This window comes from Hetaerina americana, unplaced genomic scaffold (assembly GCF_022747635.1).
Source record: "Hetaerina americana unplaced genomic scaffold, ioHetAmer1.1.p SCAF_24, whole genome shotgun sequence".
NCBI classification, from domain to species: Eukaryota; Metazoa; Arthropoda; class Insecta; order Odonata; family Calopterygidae; genus Hetaerina; species Hetaerina americana.
Window position 1 is genome coordinate 563,395 of NW_027286808.1, and position 27,841 is coordinate 591,235.

Below are 27,841 nucleotides of genomic sequence, written 5' to 3' on the forward strand. Positions count from 1 at the left end.
AATTATTTACTGCATGCAACACTCAAGGAAAATAATGCACTGATTACATTTAAAAAATTTATTCTAAGTCAAATTAAGATTTCACTGGACAGAGTAATTTTATGTTGTATTTATCAATGAAAGTACGTGTAATGAAGCCCACCAGAAATTAACTGCTGCTGCAACTCAACCAGTGCATGAACGAATGACCAATCACATCATGGGTCTAAGAATTAAGTCATAAATACAATGAGATGAAGTTTATTCCGTTGTTTCCATAAAATTGCCTAAGTAAACAGTGATAAGGTTTGAGGTGAAAGATTGCTTTTATTTAGCTACCCCTTGCACTGAATACACAGTCCGTACATTCAACCTACAGGCCAAGATGTCTATTTTGTACCATAAATACACCAGGCTAACATACAAGTATGAAATAGTTTATCTGAAAAATACCAGGATGAATTTAAATCTTTCCATTCATACAGTCAACACACAAATTCCTTCACCACAGAGAGAATAATGTGGTATGAAGTCCTTAGTGCACTCAGGTCAAGGGGATTTGCAAATGCATACCTAGAACTGAAATTAAATCAGTTATTTGGAGGCAGATGAAAACATACAAGCCATACATACTGTGGCATGAAAAGTTCCTGGCCCTGCATTTATTATTCTACACACAAGTCATAGCTATATCCCAACTTTTTCGCTCCATTTTTCAACAATACTGCACACTAATCAGATTTTTTTGGACTCCTCAAGGAAGGTTGTTGGTGGCATTTAATGAGTTTGAAGGGGAAGGGGAGATGAAGGGATGTTGGGGATTGTCATAGGCACACACTAAAAAGGTATCAGTGCCATGGATTTTGACAGTTTGGAGGAAGAAGATTTGGTACAAAAGAAATTGCTAACAAAACACCTCTGTGAAACACATCCCTACAACAATGTTACACAAGAGTTACACTTTTAAGTCGATTATATTCTTGAGAAGCCCAACAATATTATTTTAGTATTCATATGTACAAAAAGCTGTTTCATGTAGTATATCACCAACAAAGTGACACTGACCTCAAGGAAGGAATGGGTTGTCTCCATTGTTGACGGGAAGACGTCCATTGCTCACTAACCTCGCCTTAGTATCTACTTGCAAGAGATTACACTGCATGAAACATCACTGGTAATAAATCATCCACAGTGCAAATCAAGGAATATTGTACAAATCACCTGAATGTTATCAGATGGCACCAACCACATAAAACAAGCCCTAACTAGTAGGCAGCAGGCCAGTCCTTGGAAATTGATTGCTTTTTAAATTTATTATCAACTCATTCATTCTGAATTATGGTACATTTATAATGCCAGAAGACATTTAAGTAATGATTTTGTAAAGAAACATGGCATTGTGGAAGTTTGCCATTTGTCCACAACCAAACAGGGTATGCATCGTCAACCCATCCCATGCCCTTACAAAAATAAAATGCTAATCCACATGCCATGCAGGATTAACACCAAAAAGAACAATACACCCACTGCAGGCACACAATACCAATGGCAAGTATCTGACTGCTACTGACAAACTCCATAATACCACTTCCCTGCAAGAACAACAAACAACTATGCAGTAAATAGGAGGTGGTTTTTAGCAAGAGGGGTGTGTAATGTACACACTGAATAGTTCCAAAAAGCAGACTTGGTATGTTTACTGGTGGATTCGAGGTCATAATGCTAACTTTTCACGTAGCTGACAATACACCTGTCAGGTAAAGAGTGTTGCTTGCCTTTTTTTTTAAGGATTACAACACCCAGGTCCTCTCTATTCCACTGGGAAACTTTCCATGCCAAATGGCCAGTTTCACTATGAATCTGACATAAAGGAGTTCTGTGATTTTAATTCTTCCAGTTCCTTGATTTGCTGGTGCAAGAAGAGAATCCTGGAATGGAAAAAAATAAAAGTTGTACATTCAATGTAAGCATATTTAAATTTTACGAACATGTACGTATACCTGTGTGTAAACATATTTATATAAATGAAAGCAGTCACACTGCTGCAACAGCAAACAAAAGGCGTCTTTGCCGTTGATTTTCAAGAGCTTGCTGAGAGATGGGAGAAGTGTCTGAATACACAACTGGGTGAATACGTAAACCATAAACACAGTAATCAACCCCAGGGTCAAGTTATTTATTGACTCACCCTTGTACTATACAAAGGAAGGGCACTACAAAACAATGCGATGAGGAAAATCAAGAGCAAATTTGAGAAAAATGTAAAAATGATGAATCAAATGAAGAATTCTTACATTGAAAAAAAATGTGACTGAATTGCTGAAGGGATTTTAATAGTTTCAGTCTGATAATACACCTGGTAAGTGAACCAATCAGGTGGGAAAATCAGCTGAAAAAATTTGAATAGAAAATTTTTCCATTCTTACTATGAATAAGAATTCAGTAAGTTGACTTAACTGAGATCTCAAATAATGGCTATTGTACATAGTGATTGCAAAACAATAAGAATTCAATACCAATTAACTATCATTTTAACTTCAAAATTTAGAGTACCCATATTTATGACTCAACAGCGATAACTAAGTTTATGCACAAAACACTTGGTCCCCAGAATAGGGCTAAATTAAGTTTCTAATGTACTGATAAACATGGATAAGCCAGAAATGACAAGGAAGTTGGGTACGTGTTAGGAAAATGGACATTCAATTTTTAAATTTGAGCGTAATAGATAAGATTACTCTCCAGCATGTCAATTATTAGGGGTCTTAAAGGCCTGGACTCGGTAACATAGACAGTGTAAAATAAATAGTACACAATGATCAATACACAAGTTTTCATGGCTTAATGCAGAATGAAAATCATGGAAGAAGGACACTGTTACCTGTTTTCTTAACAAGACCTACAGGAAGGTTGTCTGCTACACAGTAAAATATTACAACAGTCTCAAAGGTATGCACAGTGGTTTAAAATTCTCAATAGACACACAGTGACTACAATTCAAATTTACCATCATTATACTTGAAGTAAAATACAAAATAACTACATACACGTTAAAACTGAATTAAGCTGAATAACAATTACCTTTGCTCTTGCAAAGTTGCTTGAATTTCAGTCAGCCTGACGAGTGAGCGAGCTGTCTTCAGTTCAGCTGAAACTTTGGTGCATTGAAGACTCCCCAATGTATGTGCTTCTTCACTGAGTTTCTGTGCCTGGAAAATATTTCAAATATATATACTATTATCTATCTGCCACAATTCAAATATGGCCAATACATTAAGTATTAAAAAATATATAGCCCAACAGTTAAAAATTCCATGGATGGTTCGATTTACCAGTCAAGAGACACAATAAATAATTCATGATCAACTGCATACATTTTAGCATCCTCTGGTATTCCTTTGGTTACATACGTAGCCTGTGCAATAAATTCGCAAACCAGGGCAATCTGGCAGCCATGACGCAGACTATAGCCCCGCCCACTAGCAGTGCTAGTTGCCTGAGAACCAATGAGCCATCTGTGCTTGGTGGATCGTCGAGCTGTATGTATGGCGCCAGTTCTGTTAGTTTCGGTTGTCCTTGTTTTTACTTACTTTACTATGTACGAAAATGAAATGGACTAAATTATGGAGCAACGAATCAACGTGAAGTTTTTGGTGAAGTGCGGTAAAAGTTATCAAGAAATTACTGAAATGTTGACAGCTGTTTACGGTGATAATTCCCTGACATAAAGCATCTGTTTTCAAGTGGATTAAGCATTTTAAAGATGGCCAACAAGATGCCACGGATGATGCAAGGCCGGGATGACCTTCAACCACCTGTGTTGATGACAATATTGACCGTACGCGGTCCCTTGCCCTTACCAATAATCGAAAAACTGTCGAAATGATAGTCGATGAACTGAATTTGGGAAAATGAACAGTGTACACTATTTTAACTGAACATGATGGAAGGATCTTTCACCATGACAATGCATCTGCACATTCAGCATTGATTATTCGCCAGTTTCTGGCAAAAAATTCAATCATCATCCTTGATCATCCTCCTCATTTGCCAGATCTCACCCCCAGAAACTTTTTCCTATTCCCAAAATGAGGGGACATCACTGGAAACATGTGGACACAATCAAGCAAGAAATGACAAGAAAACTAAAAAGCCTAACTGCTGAGGACATCCAAGGGTACTTTAAACAGTGGAAAAGAAGATGGAATAACTGCATATCAATGGATGGCGAGTATTTTGATGGGGACAAAATCGATGCAGATTTCATTGTGCAAAATAACGTTTTTACGGCCTCAGTTCGTATATTTATTGGCTTGACCATGTATATCCTACAAATCTTTGACTCTTGCTGACATCTTTAAGACTTGCTATGAAAATCACGCAGAGCCACGGATGTTATACTCATGAAAAATAACACCCAACGCAAAAGAAAACCGCCATGAAAGTCATAGAAATCACAAGTTAAGTGATTATAAATCATGGATGTCAAAATAAAACTGTAAATCCAAATATATAAAATAAAATTTAATACAACCCAGGTTTTACTGCAGTGATATGTTAATACTTGCACTTAAGTTAGTAAGAAAATTATGCTGGATCATCAATAGTGCAATAATATAAAAAAATACCAATATGTAAGTACAGTAAACTCTCATTTATGTGTGTGTTAATTATCCATTATTTGGAGCACCTGAACTACTCTCCAGCACCTCGAAAATTAATTAAATTACAATCGCAAAGATAATTTAATTCTCTAAAGCTTTGATACCTTCTAAAAAAATACATATAAATACCTGGGCTTAATTAAAAGTTTTTAATTTCATAAAACCAACCTTGTCCATTGCTTTCAATGTTTTAATTTAAATATTCTTGTACTATCTATACTTTCCCCAATATCGTTTCCCTTAAATTCATTAAACATGAGAATTCCATATACTTCTTTGAGGCGAGTGAACATTTTTACTATGCAATAAATAAGCCATTAATTATCTACACTGCATTACTTTATTCAGTATTATTAGCTATTATGAATCCGTATCAGCAATCTTTTCTTTAATTTCCTCTATCGCCAGTAATTTGTTTTTTCCTGGAGATGAGATTGCTTTAGTTACCTGAGGAAAAGATGTTCTGCTATTCACTTTGATATTTTGTTCATGCAAAAACTATTATTCCACCCTTAATGGCTGAAAAACTGAAAAAATTTACTTTCCATTGCTAAAAAATTGCTTAGAAAAGCAGACCTACTTTTGCATACATTTATCAATGTAACTATTGTATGTGGGCCTAAAACAGTTAACCCTAAACCAAGGTTTGATACCAATAGTATTGCTGACTGATACACCAGAAGTAATTTCCAACTTTGCATTATGAATAATTTTATTCTTCTGAACTAAGAATGGTTGGAAGCTTGATATCTTAAGTCTTTATAGTTAGTTTTTATTATTTTAAAGGGAAATTAATTTTTTTAACTGCATGCAATTACATGCATGAACAAATCTGAATACAGAAAGATTTCTTGATAACATATCCAAATCATCAAGACTTCTTATGGAATTTACAAATGGCCGTTGGTTCTAACACTGAGAAAAACTCCCACACATATGACCATGACATTTTTGTTCATATGACAAAAAATAGTTTTCAACAGTAAACATGATCATTATTAGCCTTATGAAATTTCTTACTTTTTTTTACTATTGTAAATATGCAGATGAGTCCATGAAACACATGTTTTCACCAATTTAAATGCAGTTTTTTTATAGTGCAAGCCTTCCTCCTTCCACTCATTAAAATATGTATCTGGAAACTGAAACCCTTAGCTATATCTTTATCCAATGACTGAGAGCGAAATATACCTTATTATTGAATTGCTTTCACATTATTCAGCTGATTATTTAAAAATTAAAAATAAATTTTATTTATACAAGATTTACTGTAGACTTTCCATGCGTTGCTATACCTATTGATATGGTTTACTGTGATCAAATCACTGCCAATCCAGGTTTTGAAAAAGAGGTGAACTTCTCTATTTTGCTTAAGCATTGAGACTTAATTGTAACAACAATTTTATAAATAGCAACGTAAGTGTATGAATTTAATTACTGGTTAAATCTTTACGAAAAACATTTACCACAATCTAATCCGTTCAATTATGCCGCCGTAAAAAACAAAAACGTTAACACCATCTTAATTTTAAATTTTTTCCAACATGTCACAAAGTATTGATGTCAGATTATGTTAATTTAAGGTAGGTAAAGCTTTCCATGGACTGCAGGGAAAACATGCATTTTGGGAAATTCCAATTCTAACCTGGAAATATTAAATAATTTTTTCTCAAAAACTACACCTATTCAATGCAATAATTTCAGTGTAAAATTCATTGGCCTTGACCAGGATTTGAACCCAGATTACTCGATCGGCCGGCATTGAGGGATCTGGGTTGAAATCCTGGTCAAGATGAATGACTTTTACACACTGAAATTGTTGCATTGTATTGCATATTTAGCAGATGAATTTGTTGAAAGTTACTGCCACTGCATCTCCCACAGATTCTTGGAATTACACCTATTCACATGAGAAATTTTATTATCAGCTCTAAATCACCCTCACATTGGAAAGCATCTATTGTACCAGCTTCATGCTTTTCCTGAAACTACTGCCTTACTATGCCTCCATGCATTTGACTCAAGAAGTAAATTCTGACAACTAATAAAGGGAAACTGGATCTGCACTTAATGCACCTTTAGGAATTCAATGTTGTTCATGTACCAAACTCAGAAACACACTACAGTGTCTGCAGTATTGTTATATATTTTCTTCGATAATAATCTTTTCCACGTGACTTACAAAACTCAAATAAGAACCTTAGGATGACACAGAGCTCAAGCAATATACAAATACTGCTTTAATGTACAACAAAATAAAATCAACATTTTAATATGGTTAAACTAGATGATAAAATTGTAAAAGGTACAATGTTTATATTTAATACATATATGTACTATGATTCATTTATGACGAAATTAAAACACATTATGAATAGAATTGGCTGTACAGTATGAAACTGCAACCAAAACCCTATGTAATGAATGACAAATTAAAAACTCAATGGAATTCTCTACTGACTGATTCCAACTATTCCCTTAACTGTTTTTTTCTCTTTTTTTTAGAATTTGAATCCTAAGATTGGTTTACTGCGCACGTATCTTTTTCTCTACGTACTTAAAATTTCAGCATATCCCCTCAATTTTTTCTCTACCACGAGATCCATTAATTTTGCCAGAATCTTACAATGAGAAAGTAAGCCTTTAACTATGATCTCTCTTCCAGTCCCCTTTAGGGAGTACCGCATTCATTTGGACAATCAACAGTAATATACATACAGCATGAACAAACTTATATAATTGGTCTGGTAATTTAATATTAAATTGCTGGTGCCATAGTACCCAAACTTATTTCAGGTTGACCATTGACACATCAGGAAGTTGTGTTTCGGACAGGGGAGTTCATTTCAGCAGATGAGAATTATAGAGCAGAAGTACGAAGCCTTCAAATATACATCCCATGACATTTTGAAATACAGACATACTTAATGAAGAACAATGCTTTGGGGAAAGATTTCATTATACAGGTTTCCCCAGTCAACTGTGGTTTTCCCAACTGCAGCTGTTGCTCATTTGTAATTGATGTTTTAAGTAATAACTAATCAACCATGGAATGTAGTAGAGTGAAGGTGAAAAAGAAAGAAAAGGTGAGCATGAAAGCCGAACAAGAAAATGCCACGAGAACTTGCAAACTGCATGGTTGTTGGGATATTATCCCACAACATTAGGCCTTTCTGCATTTTTAAAACTTAACCGCAGAACTGCATATTAACATGCCATCATTAGAGCTCATCAATATGCTTTAAAACAAAGAGAAAGGATAAAATCTTGGGCTATTTTTCTATTTTACACTTTTTGTAGAATACATGAAATGCATATGTACTTCAGCTGAATATGTCTCTTAAGGGACAACAATTGAATCTGGACTAACAAGTCTCTGAAATATGGTTACACTCTTTCTTCTGGTGGAGTACCCCATAGCTAAACAGTCGCACAGAAGTAGAGCTTATGTAGGAGGCTGGCATTTCACCACTTTGATTAAGGTTTGATTTCCTATGGTAAAGTAAAAATGCATAGTGCGAGTGGAAAAACAGTGTGAAATTTATTGACATTATATAAAAAGGTGGTAGTTTAAGAGATGCTTGACCATGGGGGAATACTGAGGACAAGTAAACCTATTAGATGTTGATCAGACCAAGCACTATAAGTAGATCAAATGTGCCTTATATTCCAAAAACAATGAAAGGAATAAATATTTTAAGTGTGAGATAGAGTTCCACTCTGACAGTCCAAAAAACCTATTGATAACAAAAACATTTAGTGTCATCAAGTAAGATCTTTTGAGAGCAGCGACTTCAATGCAAGGAAGTGGTGGTATGAGAATTTTTAGAAGGGATACAATTTACACAGTTTGAAGATGTGGGGAAATGACTTCTGCAGAACACAATTTTAAATGAATTTCCAGAAAATTTGACAATATTCATTGACGTGAAGAATTAATCAAGAAAAAGTGTTGAAGTTCTGATAAAATGAGGTCTGTTGGACAAGAATATCATGGCAAGCCATCCAAAGTCTGACAAGCTAAGGCAAAGTAATCACCAGCGACAATGAATAATGTCTACTTTTTACTATTTTATTTATTTTTTAAGGTTCATACTTTTTTAAATTCCATAATAGCATAATACAAGGCTAAATATACTTACGACGGGAGATAACTATGATCATGTGCCTTTTAAATTTTTGTTACGAGTTTAGTTGAGTCTGAGCAAATGCCAGATGAATACCAGAAAGTGAGAAGGAACATTTCTGCCTTCATGTAGGTAACTAGAGTAAGAGTATAGTTAGGTAAAGCTGTTCTGCAGTAATATGGATCACAAAACATTACTCCCATTGCCCAATATATAAGCAAAGATCAATCAAACAAGGTATTTCCAACCATATCGTTTTTCAAGCACATAATCCCTGCAATTGATGCAGGATACCTTTCAAACAGAGAGTTTTCAAGTAGTGGGAGAATATAATGGGTTCAAATTTCATGGTATGCATAATGATTTATCAGCACTTAAGTTCTACCATTTTGGCCAGGGAGTACTCATTGTCTTGAATGACATGATATTTTAAATTAAGCAGGATCAAAACAAAAGTAAAAAGTTTGACAGCACAAAACTAGAAGAAAATTAAAATTTAGCCACTCTTTAACTACTAGTAAGAAACAAATCCATTATCACACAAGGAACAATCTTGGGTTGTCATTGGTTTTTCAAAATCCAGAAAAAACAGTGAAAATTTTTAAGTGTAATACAAGAATGCAGAAGTTTAAAATTATTTGAAATTCTAAGTTGATGGGTACTCAATTATTTAGGATAACGGCTAGATTTGTTTCAAAAAGTAAAATAATTTGAGATTTCTCAGGATAATCACCTGTTTCTCTAAAACATCTGCTGGCCAGCCTCGCACATGATTAACCAAGTCATCACGGTAGTAGTTGGCGAGGCTTGGTGTGATGTGTGGACCCTGAGGCCTTAAGGCATGAAGCGAGCTGCCTCCTGCCTGGGCCAAGTTTTGCAGGGAACTTAGGCTGCTAGGAGGGCTACTTACTGAAATACAATGCACTGATGTTGAACTCATTCAAAAAACGCATACTCTCAACTCAACAGTGAAAATATTGCCACTTTTATGAAATTTTAATACTAAAATAAAAAAGTGAAGCACATACCTTTCCTAGCATCTACACAATCCTGACTTTCAGAATGAGTAGGTGTAGGGGGACCCTCCCCAATGGTATTGGTTGAGTTGGATGTATCCACTTTAAGAGGTTGAAGTGATAACCTAGATGACTGCGGCTGCTGGCTAACAGATGAAACTGACTGCCCAGCACTCCCTATTCCCCCACCATCGTAGCAACCTGTTCCTCCACCACCCACACTATTAGGGTCTAAAGACACCTGCCTTGATAGCAGGAGTGCAGTTTGTATAGTCTGCAATGCCTTTTGTGGCGATAGCTCAGATTGTTCAAGCCCCTTTGCTCCCGTTATCTGGGACAACAGACGAGGTAAGCTGGCCAGGGACACTGGAGGACCAGGGGTGGAGGAGGGCATGGACAGACCAGGCCCAGGGACTTGGCTCCCTGCCACTTGCATAGGTGCCACCACACTTGGAGTGGAAGGAGACCTTTGAGCTGCTTGCTGGGAGCTCACAAGGGTGCATGGCGGCTGAGAGCCTGTCTGAGCTTGAGATTGGTGTTGGGGGGTTTGAGTGATGAGGGTGTTTGTGGAGGGTACAGATTTGATGGGAGGAGGGAATCCCAATGGTCGGGGGTGAGAAGATGCAGATGCAGAGGATGAAGAAGTGGATGGTGTGGCCACAGTCGCAGAAGAGGAAGGCGTCGAAGATGATGAGGTGGGAGTTGAAGGGTGAGAGATCAGCCGTGGCAACGCTGCAGCCAACAGGAGGGGAGGGTTCCCAGCAGTTCCTGCTCCTGCACTCCCCTGGGCAATGTCTGTTGCACCACTGGTTGGAGTATGGCTGTATGATGTTTCTGAGGTTGGAGTGCTATCACCTGGCGATATATCCATGTCCTGAGCTTGGGGTTCTGCAAAATTAAAGGGATACAATCAGCAAGGGCACAGAGATACAATCAGAGGGGCACACATAAACCCAAAGTAATAGTCACACATATCAATACTTTGGCTACATGCAGGAGGCTTTTACTGACTGACAAAGGCAAAGCTAAACCACATGCCCAAATACAAAAACATCAAAATTCTTTCCGAAGCTTCCTTGTATGTCATCAAGCGCAGTCAAATTTTTCTTTTGTACATACAACAAATGCAAATAATTTTTTTAAAGGCACATTAAAACTTTGCATTTGGAGGGAACGAGAAGGATAAATCCAATTTATGTAACTTGTCTATTCGGCCTTCTAACTATCCACTTGACCAAATTCTGAAGAATTGGATGATCGAGTTGAATTGAAAAAATATTGCTAAAAATAAAGATACATAATATTACACCAATAAAACTTTAACTCGTAAATCAGGATTCAACATCAATACTTCATCTTCAGATGAATAAAGCAATAACAATTTTAGAAAAAACATTTACTGTGGGGGATGATAGATAGGCATGAGAGTATGGTACCGGCTGGAATTGACAAATGAAGGCGGCAGGTATGGGAGAAGGAATGGGCGAGGAAGGGATATATAGAAAGGCTAATAAAAAAAATACAGCAGAACTCTTTATTTGCACTTTCATAGGGACACCAGAAAAAAGGATTAAATATGAGAAAAGGAGAATTTTCCCTATTGAAAATGCTCTTTTTTGTGCCTTGTCTTTCCATCTTCAAGCAGGATAATATGTATGTTCCAGAGTAATTGAGGAAAAATTAACACACAATAATCTTGCTATCATGTCATTTGACTAGTGCAAACAGCTGCCCAACTTCAACATTGTTTGAAGAATATAAAATTATTTTTGATTCAGGGTATTTTTGACACGACAAAGATGGTTTCAATATTTATTATTACTCAGGAGCCCATCACTTACATCTGTTCCATTGAGGCAGTACAAATGATCCCAATTGTCAGCCACCAGTTCTTGTGTTTTTCATGCCTCATCATGTTGAGTCAAGTCATTTTCATAGCTCATATTTTCAACTTAATTGCAACATGAATAGACTCCCTCAGGTTTTCTTACAATGCATAAATTACGTATCTAACTCCCAGTCATACAATGTATTCATTCCATAGCATTAATCTTTTCCTGGCAGATGGACATTACGAGTTCAAGTAGTTCACATTGCCATCACCACTCATCGCCAGTACAGCTGTACTGCCCACCATATTCCAATTCTTGAATAAAACAATTAAATTTGATGATCTCTCATATTTTTTAAGTGTATTTGTAGGAAAAAAGTCAACAAGTTTTTTATCAAGGCTGTTGTACAATGACCAATGACAATGAAAGACTGTTTTAGGATGTTAAATTTTTTAATCCAGCATATAGTACTGCAAAGAGTATGAAAACTGAAAATGAACTTGCGTTACAACGGGGTTCCATATAACATATGAAAAATCGGAAATTGTATGGGATGTGATACAAAATGTAAATTGCAGGCAAATGAGATGAAGGTTAAGTGGAGGGAAGTTGTTTCATGTTTTGATTTAGGATGGTTGTGTATCCTAATTAGTATAAAACCAATCTATGAAAATAGTAAGCCAAGGAAAACAGTATGTATATGGGACCTCAAGTCATAGTTTGAAAAGAAAAAGGGTGAATGACAAGGAAGCATATTGCCATGGCTTCTTGATGTGTTAATGAATGAGAGGTGCATGAGAGATGGATACTTAGATTAGAAAGGTATTGATTAGAGATTTAAATGTACAGTGGAACAATGCTTAATGATCACCTCGCACAGCAAGTAATTTACATCACGAGCAAAAATATTGCTCCTGAAAATGACTTCCTTAATGAAAGACTTTTTGCATAACAAGTGATGAGGAGAGGGGAATTCCCAGATTTATTGCATGCCTGGTACTACAGTTTGTCTTTAGCACTTGTCCCGCTAGCATCTTAGTATCACTAGCAATCACATTTTTACAAACTTGTGTTCAAACACACTAGTAATTTTGTGTGCAAAGTTTCACAATATTTTTTTCATAATTTTAACATTGATCCCGAAGGAAAATCCGCAAAGCAAAAGCCATAAGAGAATAAAAATAACAGTAGAAATGAAAAGTAAAAATCATTGAAAATCAGGAACAAGGTGTGACCATGGCTGCTCTAGTACACACATCAACAATAGGCCTTTTCTTCACGCACACGGACAAGACTAAGGAGATGAATGCTTCAAATAGAGTGACAGAATTATCTACGCAATGGTTTCGTATCCTCATTGATGCTGAAAGGTTGCTTCTTACATGCATAAATGAAAAGCAATTGCAATGTGACACCATTGATGAGAAGATAATTTGCGAGAGAGTAAAATGATTTTCATTGACCTTACTAATAAAGATGTCAGGGTCATCAACAGCCAAACAAGTATTTAAGTGGAGCGATGCATGGTTTGAAAAGTTAACGAGAAGAACCATCATCCATAACTTTGTGACGCATGGTGAAGCAGCTAGGCTCTTGAGTCTAAGGCAGCAGAGAACTTCATTGGTGACTCGAAAAAAACTCATAGATTCTGAGGGTTACCTGCCAAAACATGTTTTTAATAGTGATGAGACTGTCCTCTTCAAGAAGAAGATACTCAAGCGAACCTCAATTTCTACACACAACAGTTGAAGAGAATGCATTGCCCAACCACCAGACAATGAAAGGCCGTCTTATGCTACTTTAGCATAAATGCAAGGGGTACTTGGAAAATCAAACTCCCTGCTTGTTTACCATTCAGAAACTCCAAGAGCCTCAAAGAAGTGTTAAGTCCAAAACAGCAGGCTAAATGAGATGAGGTGGTCTTGGGAAACTTTTTCATCGTACCATGCATACAAAACATTGCCTCAATAAGGCATTGGCAATGCACACCATAAATTTATTAAACGATCATTTTCAGTTGCATTTTTACCTAATTTTAAATAATCTGCAAAAACAAATGTCTCTAGAAAAGCTTCTAGTAAAAAGGAATTATGCATATATCATAAATAATTAACAATTTATTTAGATTATTTATTCTTTTACAACTCGAGTTCGCATTCCCAGTTGCTTCATTCCCTGATAGAAGAAAAGGTGAGTGAGATTTACAAAATAACACAACACACACAATTTTCTTGGAATAAACCTTGTACATTATTTTTTTTTTTCGGCATAAATGCATTATTGTAGTTTGAATTAATTAATAAGCAAAAGGTTGTTTCAATAAACAAGTGATTCGCTTTACGAGAAAGATTGCAGAACATATCATGCTCCTATTATGAAGTTCCACTGTACCTGCCTTATATGTGCCAAATGACGCCATATTACTAACCAAGATTCAAACAGATATACCGGGAGCCATGCGTAGATAGGGTAGGTAGAGGTAATAGAAACGATGGTATGTTGAGTAAATGCATTTAAATGTGTAAGTAGTTGCACTGAATAAAAGATGAGAGTTATTTCACAGCAACAGTGAATTGTGAAATTATAAAACTAATGCACAAGCTGTCCTATTGCACAGCACAGTAACATGTTTATGAATTATCATAGGGTAGTTGAGAAATCAACTAGTTAGCGAATTCCAACAAAAAGGTGATTGGAGTTATATATTTAGAGTTTGACAAAAAATGAATGTTCCTCAAAGGCAGTCATAATGACTACACACACATTAAGGAAGGAAAACATGGTCATGTCAGGGCAAGCTAACAGAGCAGGCAAGGGATGCTTAAGGAGAGTTTATGACAGAAGAAATACGGTGACTAATAAATGGGGAATTAAAGAATGTAGACAAGCCACAACAGTAATACAAAACATAAAAGAAGTACACCATGGTGGTTTGGTCATACTAAGGGTATGGATGAGTTGAATCATTTAAACAATAGGGGAGTAGTAAGTAGTTTAAGATAAAATGGTAGCCAGAGAAAGTCACTGGTGAATGTGGCAGAAAAGAGACACCCTAGACAAGGAATTCTATAAGTATCAGGAAAAGTTAAGTATGTGAAAGTGTATGCCAGTAATAAAGGTCACACAAACATAATCCTGAGACAATATGAATTGACATGTGAACATCACAATGTGTCCTCAAGGAATTTTTTTTAAACATAACAATTAAATATTATACACTTACCTTCCAAATGTTTCCTTCTATCATGGCAATCGCCATCTTCTCTATTGCTACTGGATTGATTGTTCCAGTAGACGTCCCTACACTCCACTTGTCGAGAGGTTGATTTTTGATCCCTGGAATTACTGATTGAGGCTCGAGAGTTGGAATGTTTATCATGAGCTGCGAAAGAAATGAAAATAAATAATTTTAATGGGATAGTAATGACATAGGATAATGGATATTAATGTACGCATAAATTAAGCATCAAGTACAACACCATTAACTTTGAATTCCTTTTCAATGGACAACATGGATATTCAAAATATTTTATTTGTATTATCATAATAAGTTTCTGCAAGGAAATAAACTAGATTATCAAAGGTGAATCCAGGTTGTTATGGATCGACTACTTCCTAACCTAATAATTTGGATTGAATTTTTCCACAAAGAATTTTAGCTTGATTCCAGTTGATGACTAGAAAAATTATGTTGAAGGATTTAAAAATTTTTCCTATGCAGTACATTAAGAGTAAATATGAACGTGTTGTTTTGCTAATAAAGGCACTATTGAGGTCAGCATTAGGACAAAATCTATCAGTACATTATTTAGGATGTCTAGTTGATATTTTTGGTTGAGCAATGATTTAAAGCTGAATCTCTAACTTGGTATAGCACAAGATATTCAGAATCATCCCACAACAGGAAAAAAATTCATAACCCATAACTTCCTCTAACGATGCTTTGAATTTCAAAATTATTAAGGAAGATACCACTCTTTGGCAGGGTACCATCACACATCCAGTAAACAATCTTGTAACTGCCTGCTTGTAAACGACACTTCTTCACTACATAAAAATGGCAAATGGTAAACAGGCACTATGTAAGTCTTTACGGTAAATGTACATGTTAAAAGACAGGTTATGAAGGGAAGTGAGGATGAATATAAAACATGAAAGTAGCAGAGTATGAGAAATCTTCATCGTATAGTTTTCATGATATATTACTATAATACCTCAGTGTAAATATTGTTAATAGACTTTCGTTAATGAACGATATTCCAGGAGCTAAAACAACAGATACAGCAAACAGTATCCTACTCGTAATGGTAAAAGGATGACAAATGGTATTTTATAATAATCTAAACTAATTTTATAAACTTTTTCTTTGGACTCTGAGAATATATCAATTACTAATATATTAATTTACCATTGAAACAAATTATTACAATAAACCACATCATGGCAGTTTGTATATTACCTTTCAGTGTGAATAATCTGTGCTTCACCAATGAAATTAATTTAACAAACTTTAAGTTGATACATTCGCCTACTACAGTTCACCATAGTTTATACTGCAATACATAGTTTCTGAATTTCAAACATTGAACTCAGAAATGAGCTACTACTCTCATTTAACAAAGGCATTTCCCTTTTAGACAGACTCCAAATGCAACACTGCCATAATAGCACCGGCATAATAGCATCCCAAGTAGCTTTCTGGCAAAACCACAATAACAGGTTAGCTAATTAAAAGTAAAAGTTTTTCATTCCCACACCTCTGGAAAATTATTTTTTAGAACTGACCAAGCCACTTAAAGCATTTTCTAATGGACTACACTTTTAAATATTTACAGAAATGCCACAGTTACATGGAGAAAATGAAAGTGGGCTGCTAAAGCATGCATAAGGGTTGAACAAGAATTATTTGCTTGCCTTTTTCCTTTTATTTGATGTGATTAGATGCATGATAGCCAATGTATTTTATGCGATGGCCCAAGGTAAGAAAAAATGCTGCTCGCTCAGGTGACTGCATGCTTTAGCATGATTTGTGGATGAGATTGCTGAGCAAGTTATTAAGCTATGGGTTTCTTTGCAAAGCAATCACAGCTTGGAGGAAAATTTCTTTTGATAAGTTACCTCCTATAACTGCTTTAAAATACACAACTTTCTTACACACAGCAACTACCTTATTATTTATAAAAAATATTGGCAGTTTGTGGATGAGCATCGCACTGAGTTTACAGTTTTGCTTTTGTTCTGCAATTACATAATATTCACCCTTTTATTTCTTGCTCACTATTCTTTCATTTTTACAAGGTATTAAATAATATCATCAACTACATCTCTATGTTGTGGGCTAGAAACAAGAAAAACTGTGTAGGGATTCAAGTAAATGAAAAAAATAATACTACATAGGCACCTCCGTCACTAGCAACGGAAAAAGCAGGAGGACTGTACGGAACAGACAGGTGGAAGACATGCAAGGGTACGTTTTCTATCACAAGAGAAAACAAATAGGAAAGAACACAAGCCACAACAAAAGGAAATAAATTTACGGAGCGAAATTTTCAATGAGATTAAAGAGATATGGACAATGTTACAGAAAACACTACTAAAGGATGAACAATACAAAATGGAAAGACTTGAGAAACCCTTACAAGGTATCTGAAGGCCAGTTTGATAGTTATAGGTTAAGCTCACCTAGTATTAAGCCTAATGGTGCGCGAAATTCACAAGCTTAAAAGGTAGGAGGGCCAGTTTCTTTAACTGTGAGGCTTTGAGAAAGACATTCAGCTGCATCATTTGCATGAAAATATGGCTTGATTGAATTTATGATAAGACCCAGGAAGACTGTCTGGATATTTACGCTGGCACTTCTGCTAATACCTTCTATTCTAGCAAGTGACACGATAATGGGAAAAATGTTCAACATTTGGAATGAAGACCTGGTGCAAAAATACACTCCTCTGTTTGGGCTTATAAAAGACAAACCATCAAATATAGATAACAACATGAGCAGTAAAACCAGTCGGACATTTTTTTCTTAAATAAGGTTACAGAAGACCATAATGACAGGAGTAGGTTTACTAAGGAGAGTACTGTACACAAAGCCTAAGGATAAATTATGGAACATATCAGTACAAGGATCTATAATGGCACAAAGATATTACTAGAGCACATTATGGCTTAGTCAGCTGCTAAACACGTATCCTCAGATTCCCTATTTTACTTGCCAAGTTTAACTTACCCTTTCTCTTACTGAAAAACCACATAATCTTTGTTTTATTTACATTTATTCTCATCCCATACCTATCGCATTGAATTTCCAAGTCACTTAGCAATCCCTTGGCTGACTGACAAACTAAAGCTTGATCATCAAAACTAACTGATTTTATGAATTGTCCATCAACTTCCATTCCTATCTCCAGTTCTTTCCTCTTTAATCATTTCCTCCGCATAGGCATTGAACGGCATGAGTCATAACGGACAGCCACACCTCTTCCTAACACTGCTGATCCACACTCTCCATCTCCCACTCGCACCTGTGAGCAGTCTGAGACATGTACAGGTTGCGGCTTAGCTTCCTGTCCCTCCAATCAATTCCTATTTTCTGCCATAAACTCGTTAGTTTTTCCCAATTCATTCTATCAAACACCTTCGCAAAATCTACGAAACCAGCCACTACATCCTGATTGTATTCTATATTCCTCTCGATTATTAATCTCATTACTACTATGGCACAGCAAGTGCCTCTCCCGTTCCTAAACCCAAACTCATCATCCCCTGAGTAATCATTTGCCCTACCCACTATCCTTTTGTTGAAGATCCTAAAAACAACTTTAGCAAAGTGGGAAATCTGACTTATTTTTCTGTAATCCTCAATTGATTTAGCATTTACCTTTTGAATTTTTGATTTAGCAGGTCCTTTTGAAATCTAAGAAACAGGCAAATACGTCCAGATAATATTCTATATTCCCATCAATTGGTGATTTCATTACTGCAATGGCACCGTGCGTGCCTCTCCCCTTCCTCAACCCAAACTGATCATCCACTAAGTATTCATTTGCCTCGCCCTCCATCCTTCTGTTGATGACCCTGAGAACCACTTTAGCTGCATGGGAAATCAAACTTATTGTTTTGTAGTCCTCACATGATGTTACCTTTATCATTTTTGGAATAGGAAGAAACACTCATCTCACTGTCTTCCAGCCAGATTCCTGTCTCATAGATGCTAGGAATCAGTCCATAAGTTATATTTATTTATGCCATATTCTCTTTCTATGTCTAACCTTGCAGGCTTAAGTTCTTTACCATACAGTTCTTCTATCTATTGTGTATCTTTCCTGGTTCCAAAGTTATTTTTCTTTTTTAAATATAGATGTTCCGTCTTAGTTCCCAGTAGTATTTCAACCTTCTTGTTTATCAGACCAATTTCACCTCTCATCAGCAAACTGTCCGTATCCTTGTGCTGTCTTTCATCATGTTTCTTTTGCTCTATCTGTTACCCTTCTCAATTTATCCTTCAACTCTTTGTAAATTCTACCTAACTCTGTGTTTACATTCTTCCACTCCCTTCTCTAATCTATCCATCAAATAATATCATCCATAATCCACAGTTAAATCATGTAATATATATTTTTTTAGGGTTGATATATGATAGCATTTCAAAAAGTTTCTTATTTAGTCTTTTAAAACCAGAAATATGCTAATTAAATTGCCATTTTAAAGTGGTAAAATAAACCTTCATAAACTTGCACCATCCCTTTTTGCTTTGGATTCATTACAGGTCTGGTAACCTCATGAAAACACTATTATCTAAGCTCCCATTATTCATAACACTCTAAGATATGATCATGGAAAGACTTGAGAAACCCTTACATGGTATCTGAAGGCCAGTTTGATTGTTAAGGGTTAAGCTCACCTAGTACTAAGCCATGGAGATCTAATGATCATGGAGACTCCTAAATCACAATTCTGGCATTCTATAAAATTAGGTATTTTTTCATCAGCCTGCTGTATTTTAGAAGCAGATTAAAACCTCTAACTTGCACTCTTCTAGGGACTACAGAACAAGTGTAAAATGAGAGGAAATACAAATGACGGAAACAGGAGATTTTTCATGTTTTCATGCTTAATTACTGAAGTTGTCCATAGTATAATCATTATCATGAATAAAACCAAAAGAAATTTTTTTTTAGAAAAATGGCCGTATTGGTTTGCATGTTTCAAAATTGAATCACAATTTTCCACTATTGTATTCTGTGTAGAGGCCTGCAATCTTAGTTGTTTCACCATATCAATACATATTCCACCATGAGAATCAACTTGCTCCAATATTTTTACTATGCCCTCAATCGAAAATGTTGTTTTTGCCTTGTCTTTCCACTGTCAAGCAGAATAAAATTAACATACCTGAGTATTTCAGGAAAACTGAACATACGAGAATCTGAATTACCCTGCCATTCGCCTATTGCAAACAGTTGCCTAACTTTTACACTGCTTGAAGTAAATTATTTTTGATTCAGTGTAGTTTTGATGCGATAAAGCAAGTTTCTATACTTTTTGTTATTCAGGAGCCCATCATTGTTATATCCGTTGCATTGAGGAAGTACAAGTGATCCTAATTGTCAGTCACCAGTTTTTTCATGCTTCATCATGTTTGGGTCAAAGTCACTTCCATTCCTCATATTTTTGACTTAAGTGCAATTATAAATAGTCTTCCTCAGGTTTTCTCACATTGTATAAATTACAAATCTAACTCCTAGTTAAAAAATGTGTTCATTTCATAGCACGAATCTTTTCCAAGCAGACTGACATTACAAGCTCCAGTAGTTCACATTCCCATCACTAGTCACATCTTTACTGCCCGCCGTACTCAAATTCTTTGCTAAAACTGTTCACACTACTGCTGTCTATCATCTTTCTTGGTTAAATATGAATGAAACAAAGCCAGAAAAGTTATTTTCAAGGCTGATGTACGTGAGTACCTGCTGGAGAATGTGACATTTTTTTACCGGCACATAAAGGGAATGGTGTAAATAGTGGAAAAGCTTAAAATGAAATCATGTAAATATGGGGTTCCACATATGTTGGAAAAATAGAAAATAGTATGGGGCATTACAAAAATTCCTTAAATTGTGGGAAAACAAATTCTGGTAAGACAAATATGGGGTTTCATTGTACTTCCCAATTTCCAAGAGAGGATGACCACCAAAAAAAATAATTTAGTCATGCCTCAGTTGCTAAAAAATCACCCACAAAACATAGATCCAAGTGAGAATGTTAAATAAGACCTACACTTACAGCTGGTGTTGCTTATCTTTCAAGCTGGAATAGTCCTCAATTACTTTTTTAACCAATATTTTGGGGAAACAAGATGTGGAAATATTCAGGAGAATTATAGCGATTGGATGCCACCATCTTGTAAGAAATAACTTGGAGATTGAACATATATATAGTTTATACTCTGTCTCCTTAAATAAGCTGGATTTGAGAAACCCATAGTATGCATATTAAGTCATGAAAGAGAAAATGAGACATTAAAATCATCATTGGCTTCTGATTGATTCTGGTTTGAGAATTTGGGTGAATCTCAGAATACATCAATGCAAGAATTTAGGCTCACCAAATACATGAAAAAAAATAAGTCCCCTAATTGCAACAAAATTTAGAATGGTAGAGTCAAGAGGTATTAAGAATTAACACTTGATAAACCTGTTAAGGGGTATCTGTTTCAGGAAGTATCAAATTTAATATGCAGTACAGAGAAAATTAACCAAAATTAAATTTAGAGGTTATAAAATTATGAAAATATAAAGTGACTCTTTAACAAATGGATCCAAGGAATAGTAAAATCTTCAACCCTATCTGAGCACAATACAAAAAATTAAATCACTCCTCGAACAATCCATCATGACACGTTTCGCCACAAAAGTTTGAGCAGGTTTACTAGATATTGCAATATAGCAGATTCCAAAATACATGCATCAAGGTTAAAGTTTGATGAACTAAAGGCAACACTACTGAATTGATTACAATAATTAAGAGCTTTTAGCTTTCCAATAACCTCATTAAAAAAACCTCCTTTCATTACTACCAGATAAAGAATAAATTACTGATTCAAAAACTCAAATATATAGATATTGCCACTACACTGGTTTTTGGAACGTATGTTCAGGAATTGTGGAAGTAGATTAAGTGCAGTAAAATAATTAAAATATCATTACTTTGGAATGTACACTCTGGAATACTTGTAATGCTGATGAGATGGCCCCACCTTACAAAATAATGCTGGATTGAATTCTTAATTTCTAAGATGAAACACCACGAAAAGAATAAATGCAATGAAATACTGAACAGCTCTCCTCTGTGGTAAATTGACTGTACTGAATAATTTATTATAGAAAAAGTAATCAAGCAATATATTTAATTTTGAAAATCTTTCTCAACATATATTCTTTATCAAATAATCCATGAATGATTACCATCAAATTTGAAACATAAATGAAGTCTTTTGTTATAAATATATAAATGGATGACTGGAAGGTTCTGCCTTTTAACTGATGAATATCCATCACACCATGTCAAATACTGTTAGTATTTTTTCCTCCAAAATTAACAAAATGCCACTATTACAATTAGGTAAAATATTGGGAATAAAAGCAAATTAACGAAGAAACAATGCGATGAAACCACTTGCATATCTCTATCAAGTCCAAGCTAAAAAATCCTTGTTTCTTCATACTTTTTATTGTATTATTTGCTTCATATTTTGTACTGGTAACCATCAACTACATGCACTCCCTTCGACTCAACCAAGAAAATTAACTCATTTAACATGATCAGTGTTGCTTTGTACCCATTAAAAATATTATACAATATCCTGAGTACTCTTCCAAGTTCAATGCGAGGAATGATTGCACACAGCTTAACTACTAGAAGCCTAAGATATCAAAGGCACACAGTCATAGAAAAATGCTCACAATGTCAAATATAATTCTAATGGGAAAGATTCTTATATACTATTCAAGGAGAGTTATCGTAATACTAGGCTATAAGTTATTTCATTTCAAAAACTATGATACATGATATGCAATACACGTCAAATTGACTAACACATTGCAGAAAAGAACCTTGGGCCCTATATGTGATTTTAAACTCAGTGGGCCATGGCGGGATACAAAAAATGTTACTTCACACCATGAGGAGTTAGCTGAGGCATCATGACTTAAGTGTAGTAAGAGCATTGCCAGGAACTAGTACTCTTAGCCTCTGGATGCAAAGTCCATCATAATAATAGCATGGCCAGCTAAGATTATCTTAATACTTTCATTTCTATGGATGTCCATTTTCATCCGGCTAGTTTACTATATTCTGTCTTTGATATATTATGAACATATATTATTGTATGATTATGACAGAACATAACAATGAAAACACACATGAAAACAACTCTAAGGACTTTTACACCCTCTCAAAAAAACCAAGAGACATGTTTTATATATATTTCGAAAAGTATTAAGTAATGAAGGCCACAATGCTTGAACACCTATTTAGTTAGGTTTACAATAATTCTCCTCCTGAAAATCTGCACTGTCTATGTACACTCTGAAAACATAAGGAAGCCCTGTGAAAAACTAGATTCTTTTGGGCCATGATTTTTATGCTTCAGAGGTGTTTATAGAATTCTGACGATGAGCATCTTCAAGTTAAAGGGACTGATAAAATACACTTAACTGGTTCCAAAATAAGGCTTAAGAACTTAATATTTTGCCAGTGCAGCTAAAATAAATTTCATATCACCAGTGAGATATGAAAAATAAATACATATATTGGGTCAGAACATGAGAACATCACCTATCCAACTAAGCTGCCATTTAGTTATCAAATTTATCTCTAACAATGAAATTATATTAGTAACATTTAACAAGTATATGCCACAATGAATGAACAACATGACTAAAAATCCTTGAACATAGGTATCACCTAATACAGGAATTTCCATTGTTTATAGCTTGATTAACATGTTTAAAGTAAGATGAAAGTTCAATTCATCTTTTCAAAGATCAAAGCATGTATATATTACACAAAATAGTGGGAGTCAGAAAGCAGGAACCACTGTTTCAACAGACCATCTGCCATATACCATCGATATACACCCATTCAGTTGTCTTTAATTGCACCATGTACTTATATAATGACATATTTCTTAAATTCCACACAAGAACTCATCCCCTAATTACAAACTTAAAAAATCAAATTCAAGTTCATTTACTAGCACCCTTCATAGTGGATTAAAGGAAATACAATACCCCAGGATTAAGGATAAAAATGGGTAAGATAAGTAATGCAATATTATCAAATGGATGAAATCTTCTCCATTAAGAACTTCTAGGCTGGTAATGTCTGGAAAATACATCTGGCACAGGTCAAACTTATAACTAATAAAATGGCTATGCCTGACAAGTAGCTGCTGAAATTACATCGTCAAATTGTATCCTTTACCTTATCCCCACTGATATAATCTTTGGCAAAATAATGAGCCAACAACTTTGTGACAAGAGGTGTTTTCATTACCTTTTCATTTCATTTTCAAATCATCACACATTAAAATAGGTAGTAGCTGGAGGAATAGTTTACCTATTTTGAAAGTGTTCGGGACCTAAATAATCACAGCAGTAGGGATGCAAGAAGAATTGCACTAGGCAGAGATGCTTTCACAAAGATGGGGAACCTAATGACAGATATTGAGTAAGGATAATACTAATAAGGATATTAAGGCTGGATACTACTTTAATTCACTGTAGGGTAATACTATAATTACTGTAGGATACTACTAATAAGGATATTACTGTTGCCGCATCTCCCACAGTTTAATGTAAATTGAGTAAAGATGTTAAGAATATACCTGTACTTGCTGAACTTTGACAAAGCATGTGGAGTATGGAGTGGAAACATGACTGTTGGAGCATGATGATAGGCACAGAGGCTTTTGAAATGTGGGGGTGGAGGAGGGCTGGAAAAGGTGAATTGGACAGAAAGGTAAACAAATGAACGAGCACTATGGATGGTGAATGGGGAGAAGATGAGATTATTGGGAGAAATCCATAGGAGGCAGGAAAGCTGAATGCAGGACATTTTGATGGGCAACGGATTGTCGAAGACTACATAGTAGAGGAGAGAACATCAGGCAAGCAAGGAATGGGTAGGAATAGGATAGTCACGTTAAATGAAACGAAGGGAGGCAGAAAGTACATGGAATTGAAGATGGGTTTATCACAGTGTCAGCTCCAAGGTTGGCCTTTGCTAAGAGAGGTAAAGAAATTAATCACAGTAAAATAGTATCTCTCAATCCATACCCTAAATGGTAGAATACCAATTAAAGTAATACTCACATGATCGACTGGAGCTGCTGTAACTTCTGCTTTCCCCTGAGTCACCTCTGTCACCTCGTTCTCTTTCTCCTCGGTCACTGCTCCCACCACCCCCACCTTTCGCACCAGCTGTGCCACGTCCTCCCCTTTCTCTTTCAACCCACTCACGAGGCTTTTCCCATTGTGACACTTCTGTCTTGCAATTATAGTAATATTTTTTTCCCGATGAGCTGATGTGTTCAGACCAGTCTCCCACCCTAGTAACGCGATCACGATCATCTCGCTTATCCTGAAAATATAAAACAAAAAGCAGCAATATGAGCTTATATCAACTCCTACGGAATATTCATAATAAGTGTATTAGGGATACCCTTATATTGTGAGTGTACTTTTAATATGAGCTATTACCATCCAACAATCACAGAGATTGAATGCAGAGAAATAGTTGAGCACTTAAGGAGTTAGGAGAAACAAAGTAAATGCACCATAATTGTAAATTACTATATCCGAAGAGGGAGCTTTTTGAAAGGATGTCGAGTTAATAAAAATTGCCAGATTCTCCAATAGGCAAGAACTGATATCACCTATTTGATATCATTGTAGCTGAGATAATCCTTTTGCAGTGATTTCCAGACTTGCTTGCCCGGCAAAGACACCTAGGAATGCTAATTTTCCAGTAACTACCTCCATTTGCTAGAAGTGGTGTAATTCTTGACTACAGCATTTAGAAGGGTTATGCTAAACATTTATAAATTTATGAAAAAAAATCACTCCTGTAGCACTGATAGATAAACAAAACTTGCATGCAAATCATTTGGGTTAAAAATGCAAAGCAAAGAACTATGATAGCAGGTCAAACCACCAAGCACAGGGTGAACTGAGCTGTTATATAGCCCTTTACAAAAGGAACTCATATTATCATATGAATTCCTTAAGAATGGACATAAAAGCCGAGAAATGTGAGTGAGAATGCAGGCAAGCAAAGCATCTTCACCACAAAAATAGAATAGACTTTAAAGTGGCACTACAACCACACAGAGAACAAAATTCCCCCACTCACCTGGCAAGACATATGTAACGACTTCCTCTGAGTAGTGTCTCTTGTCGCGTTTTGTGTCAGTTTAAACGGATGAGGAATGATATTCTGTGGGTAATACCAATCGAAATCACCAGAAAAATTATTAGAGCTTAAGAACGGTGTTACCAACAGTTTAAACCATTCTATGACACCAAAAACTCGTTACTGTTATGTAATATAAGCCATTACCAAAACCGCAACCAAGAGCTAAGCAATAGTATTGAGGTTAATCACAAATTGCAGTGGAGAGTTGTTAGTCCTAGTTATGAGCTACTGATTGCATTTAATACATATGCATCTAAAGCAATAACGAACACAATTTATGTACAATGAGACTTAAAAAAATGTGTGAACTCACTTCAGTGCTACTCCTGTCATGGTTTGTTCTATGCTCTGTGTCTCTACTTTCTCTGGACCTTTTATCTTTAGGCGACCTGGAACAATCTGCAGAACAAAATTTGATTACATAACAGAAGCAGCAAGTCGTCCATTCATAAAAATTATGACGCATATTAAATGATAAAGGTATGCATAATATGCATGTTCTCATCAAATGAATATGGGGTATTTCCAAAATAAATTCTTACCGGAATACTTATCCCTCGATTTATAGTCTCTAGTTTCTCTCTCCTTTTCTCGAATTTTCTGCAAATAAGAGCTTTTATTTTGGTAGTTTCGGTCCCTAGGGCTTTGAGAGTCTGGGCTGTCTGATCTGTAGGAATTTCCGTTTGGTGAATCACGCATTCTTTCATGGTTGTATCGCTCCGTATAGTTTCCTTTGGAACTACTATACTTATTCTGAAAATGGAGTGAAGTAAAACATGAGGAAAAAGTACCCATACTACAATTAACTTGCATAATGGCTGACGCCAAGCGAACAAAATGAATTCATCTGAACTAAGCCGGCTTTCATTAAGAAAAATTACAAAATTGTTCCAAGTTGAGCTGCCCAAGGGATTTATTACATACAATATGTGGTGGTGTCTACGTCGGCATTAGGGAACGTATTTTCTTTTGACATACTTCAAGTTAACCAACTGACGTACTTCAAATTAAATACCAGAAAAATAGAATTTTGAAGTAAAAGACGATTCATATTTGATAACTTTTGGGTTTGGCGGCAACATTTGTTCTTTAAAACAAATAAAATCCACAAAATTCTAATTAACTCAAGTCTTTTGAGGACGGGAAGGAATGATCCCCCAAGCCACTCAAGACATGAATCCAGTGTTTACACACTTCCGACTTTGGAGCCAATATAAAAATCCTTCAATGTACTGAAAGAAGGCTGGCTCTTAATGACCGAGTATGGAATTAAAATTAATTTTATACGCCCAGGTGTGTAGAAAATGAGCCGACAGTCACTTGTTTAACATCAACTCCAGCGTCAAAGTAACCTTCTTCCGCATTATTTACCTGATATGGATGGGCTTGGTGCTTCTCGAAATACCTGAAATTGAGTGGTAACTAGCATTATTAAGTTAGAAACGTACATTCACGATTCACAACGTTACAATAATTTGGACCACCATCTTCAATTCTAATAACATGGCGAAGTTTATAGTGTCAGACGGTTCGGATTTTATCTTTAAGATTTAGTTTCATACCCATCGCTAATCCTCTGAGGTTTCCTTGCATGCATTACCATCAATGCAAGTATCTATGAAGTATGTGCGGCTCCGATAGTAGCCTCTTTGTCGGTTCAAAGTCATAAAAACAACAAGTACGTCCGTTCAACAAAATTCTGCCATCGCCGACGCCATGTCACATACGGGAAGCCTGACGGAACG

The 27,841-nt window shown here is 35.6% G+C and overlaps 1 protein-coding gene across 2 annotated transcripts; it reads right to left on the reverse strand.

The window, feature by feature from the left end:
• Positions 1-224: 224 nt before the first annotated feature.
• Positions 225-27,841, reverse strand: wcy (WW domain-containing adapter protein with coiled-coil wacky). Of its 2 annotated transcripts, XM_071586593.1 has the most exons (11): positions 27,659-27,841; positions 27,468-27,501; positions 26,639-26,849; positions 26,410-26,495; positions 26,034-26,117; positions 24,995-25,262; positions 14,842-15,000; positions 9,799-10,674; positions 9,504-9,679; positions 3,061-3,188; positions 225-1,907 (listed from the first exon to the last, which is right to left on the reverse strand). In XM_071586593.1, exons 1-11 carry the CDS (start codon positions 27,697-27,699, stop codon positions 1,832-1,834), a joined length of 2,139 nt encoding a protein of 712 aa, XP_071442694.1. In that variant the 5' UTR covers positions 27,700-27,841; the 3' UTR covers positions 225-1,831. The 2 variants fall into 2 exon arrangements, with proteins under 2 accessions (XP_071442694.1, XP_071442695.1); XM_071586594.1 differs by lacking the exon at positions 26,034-26,117.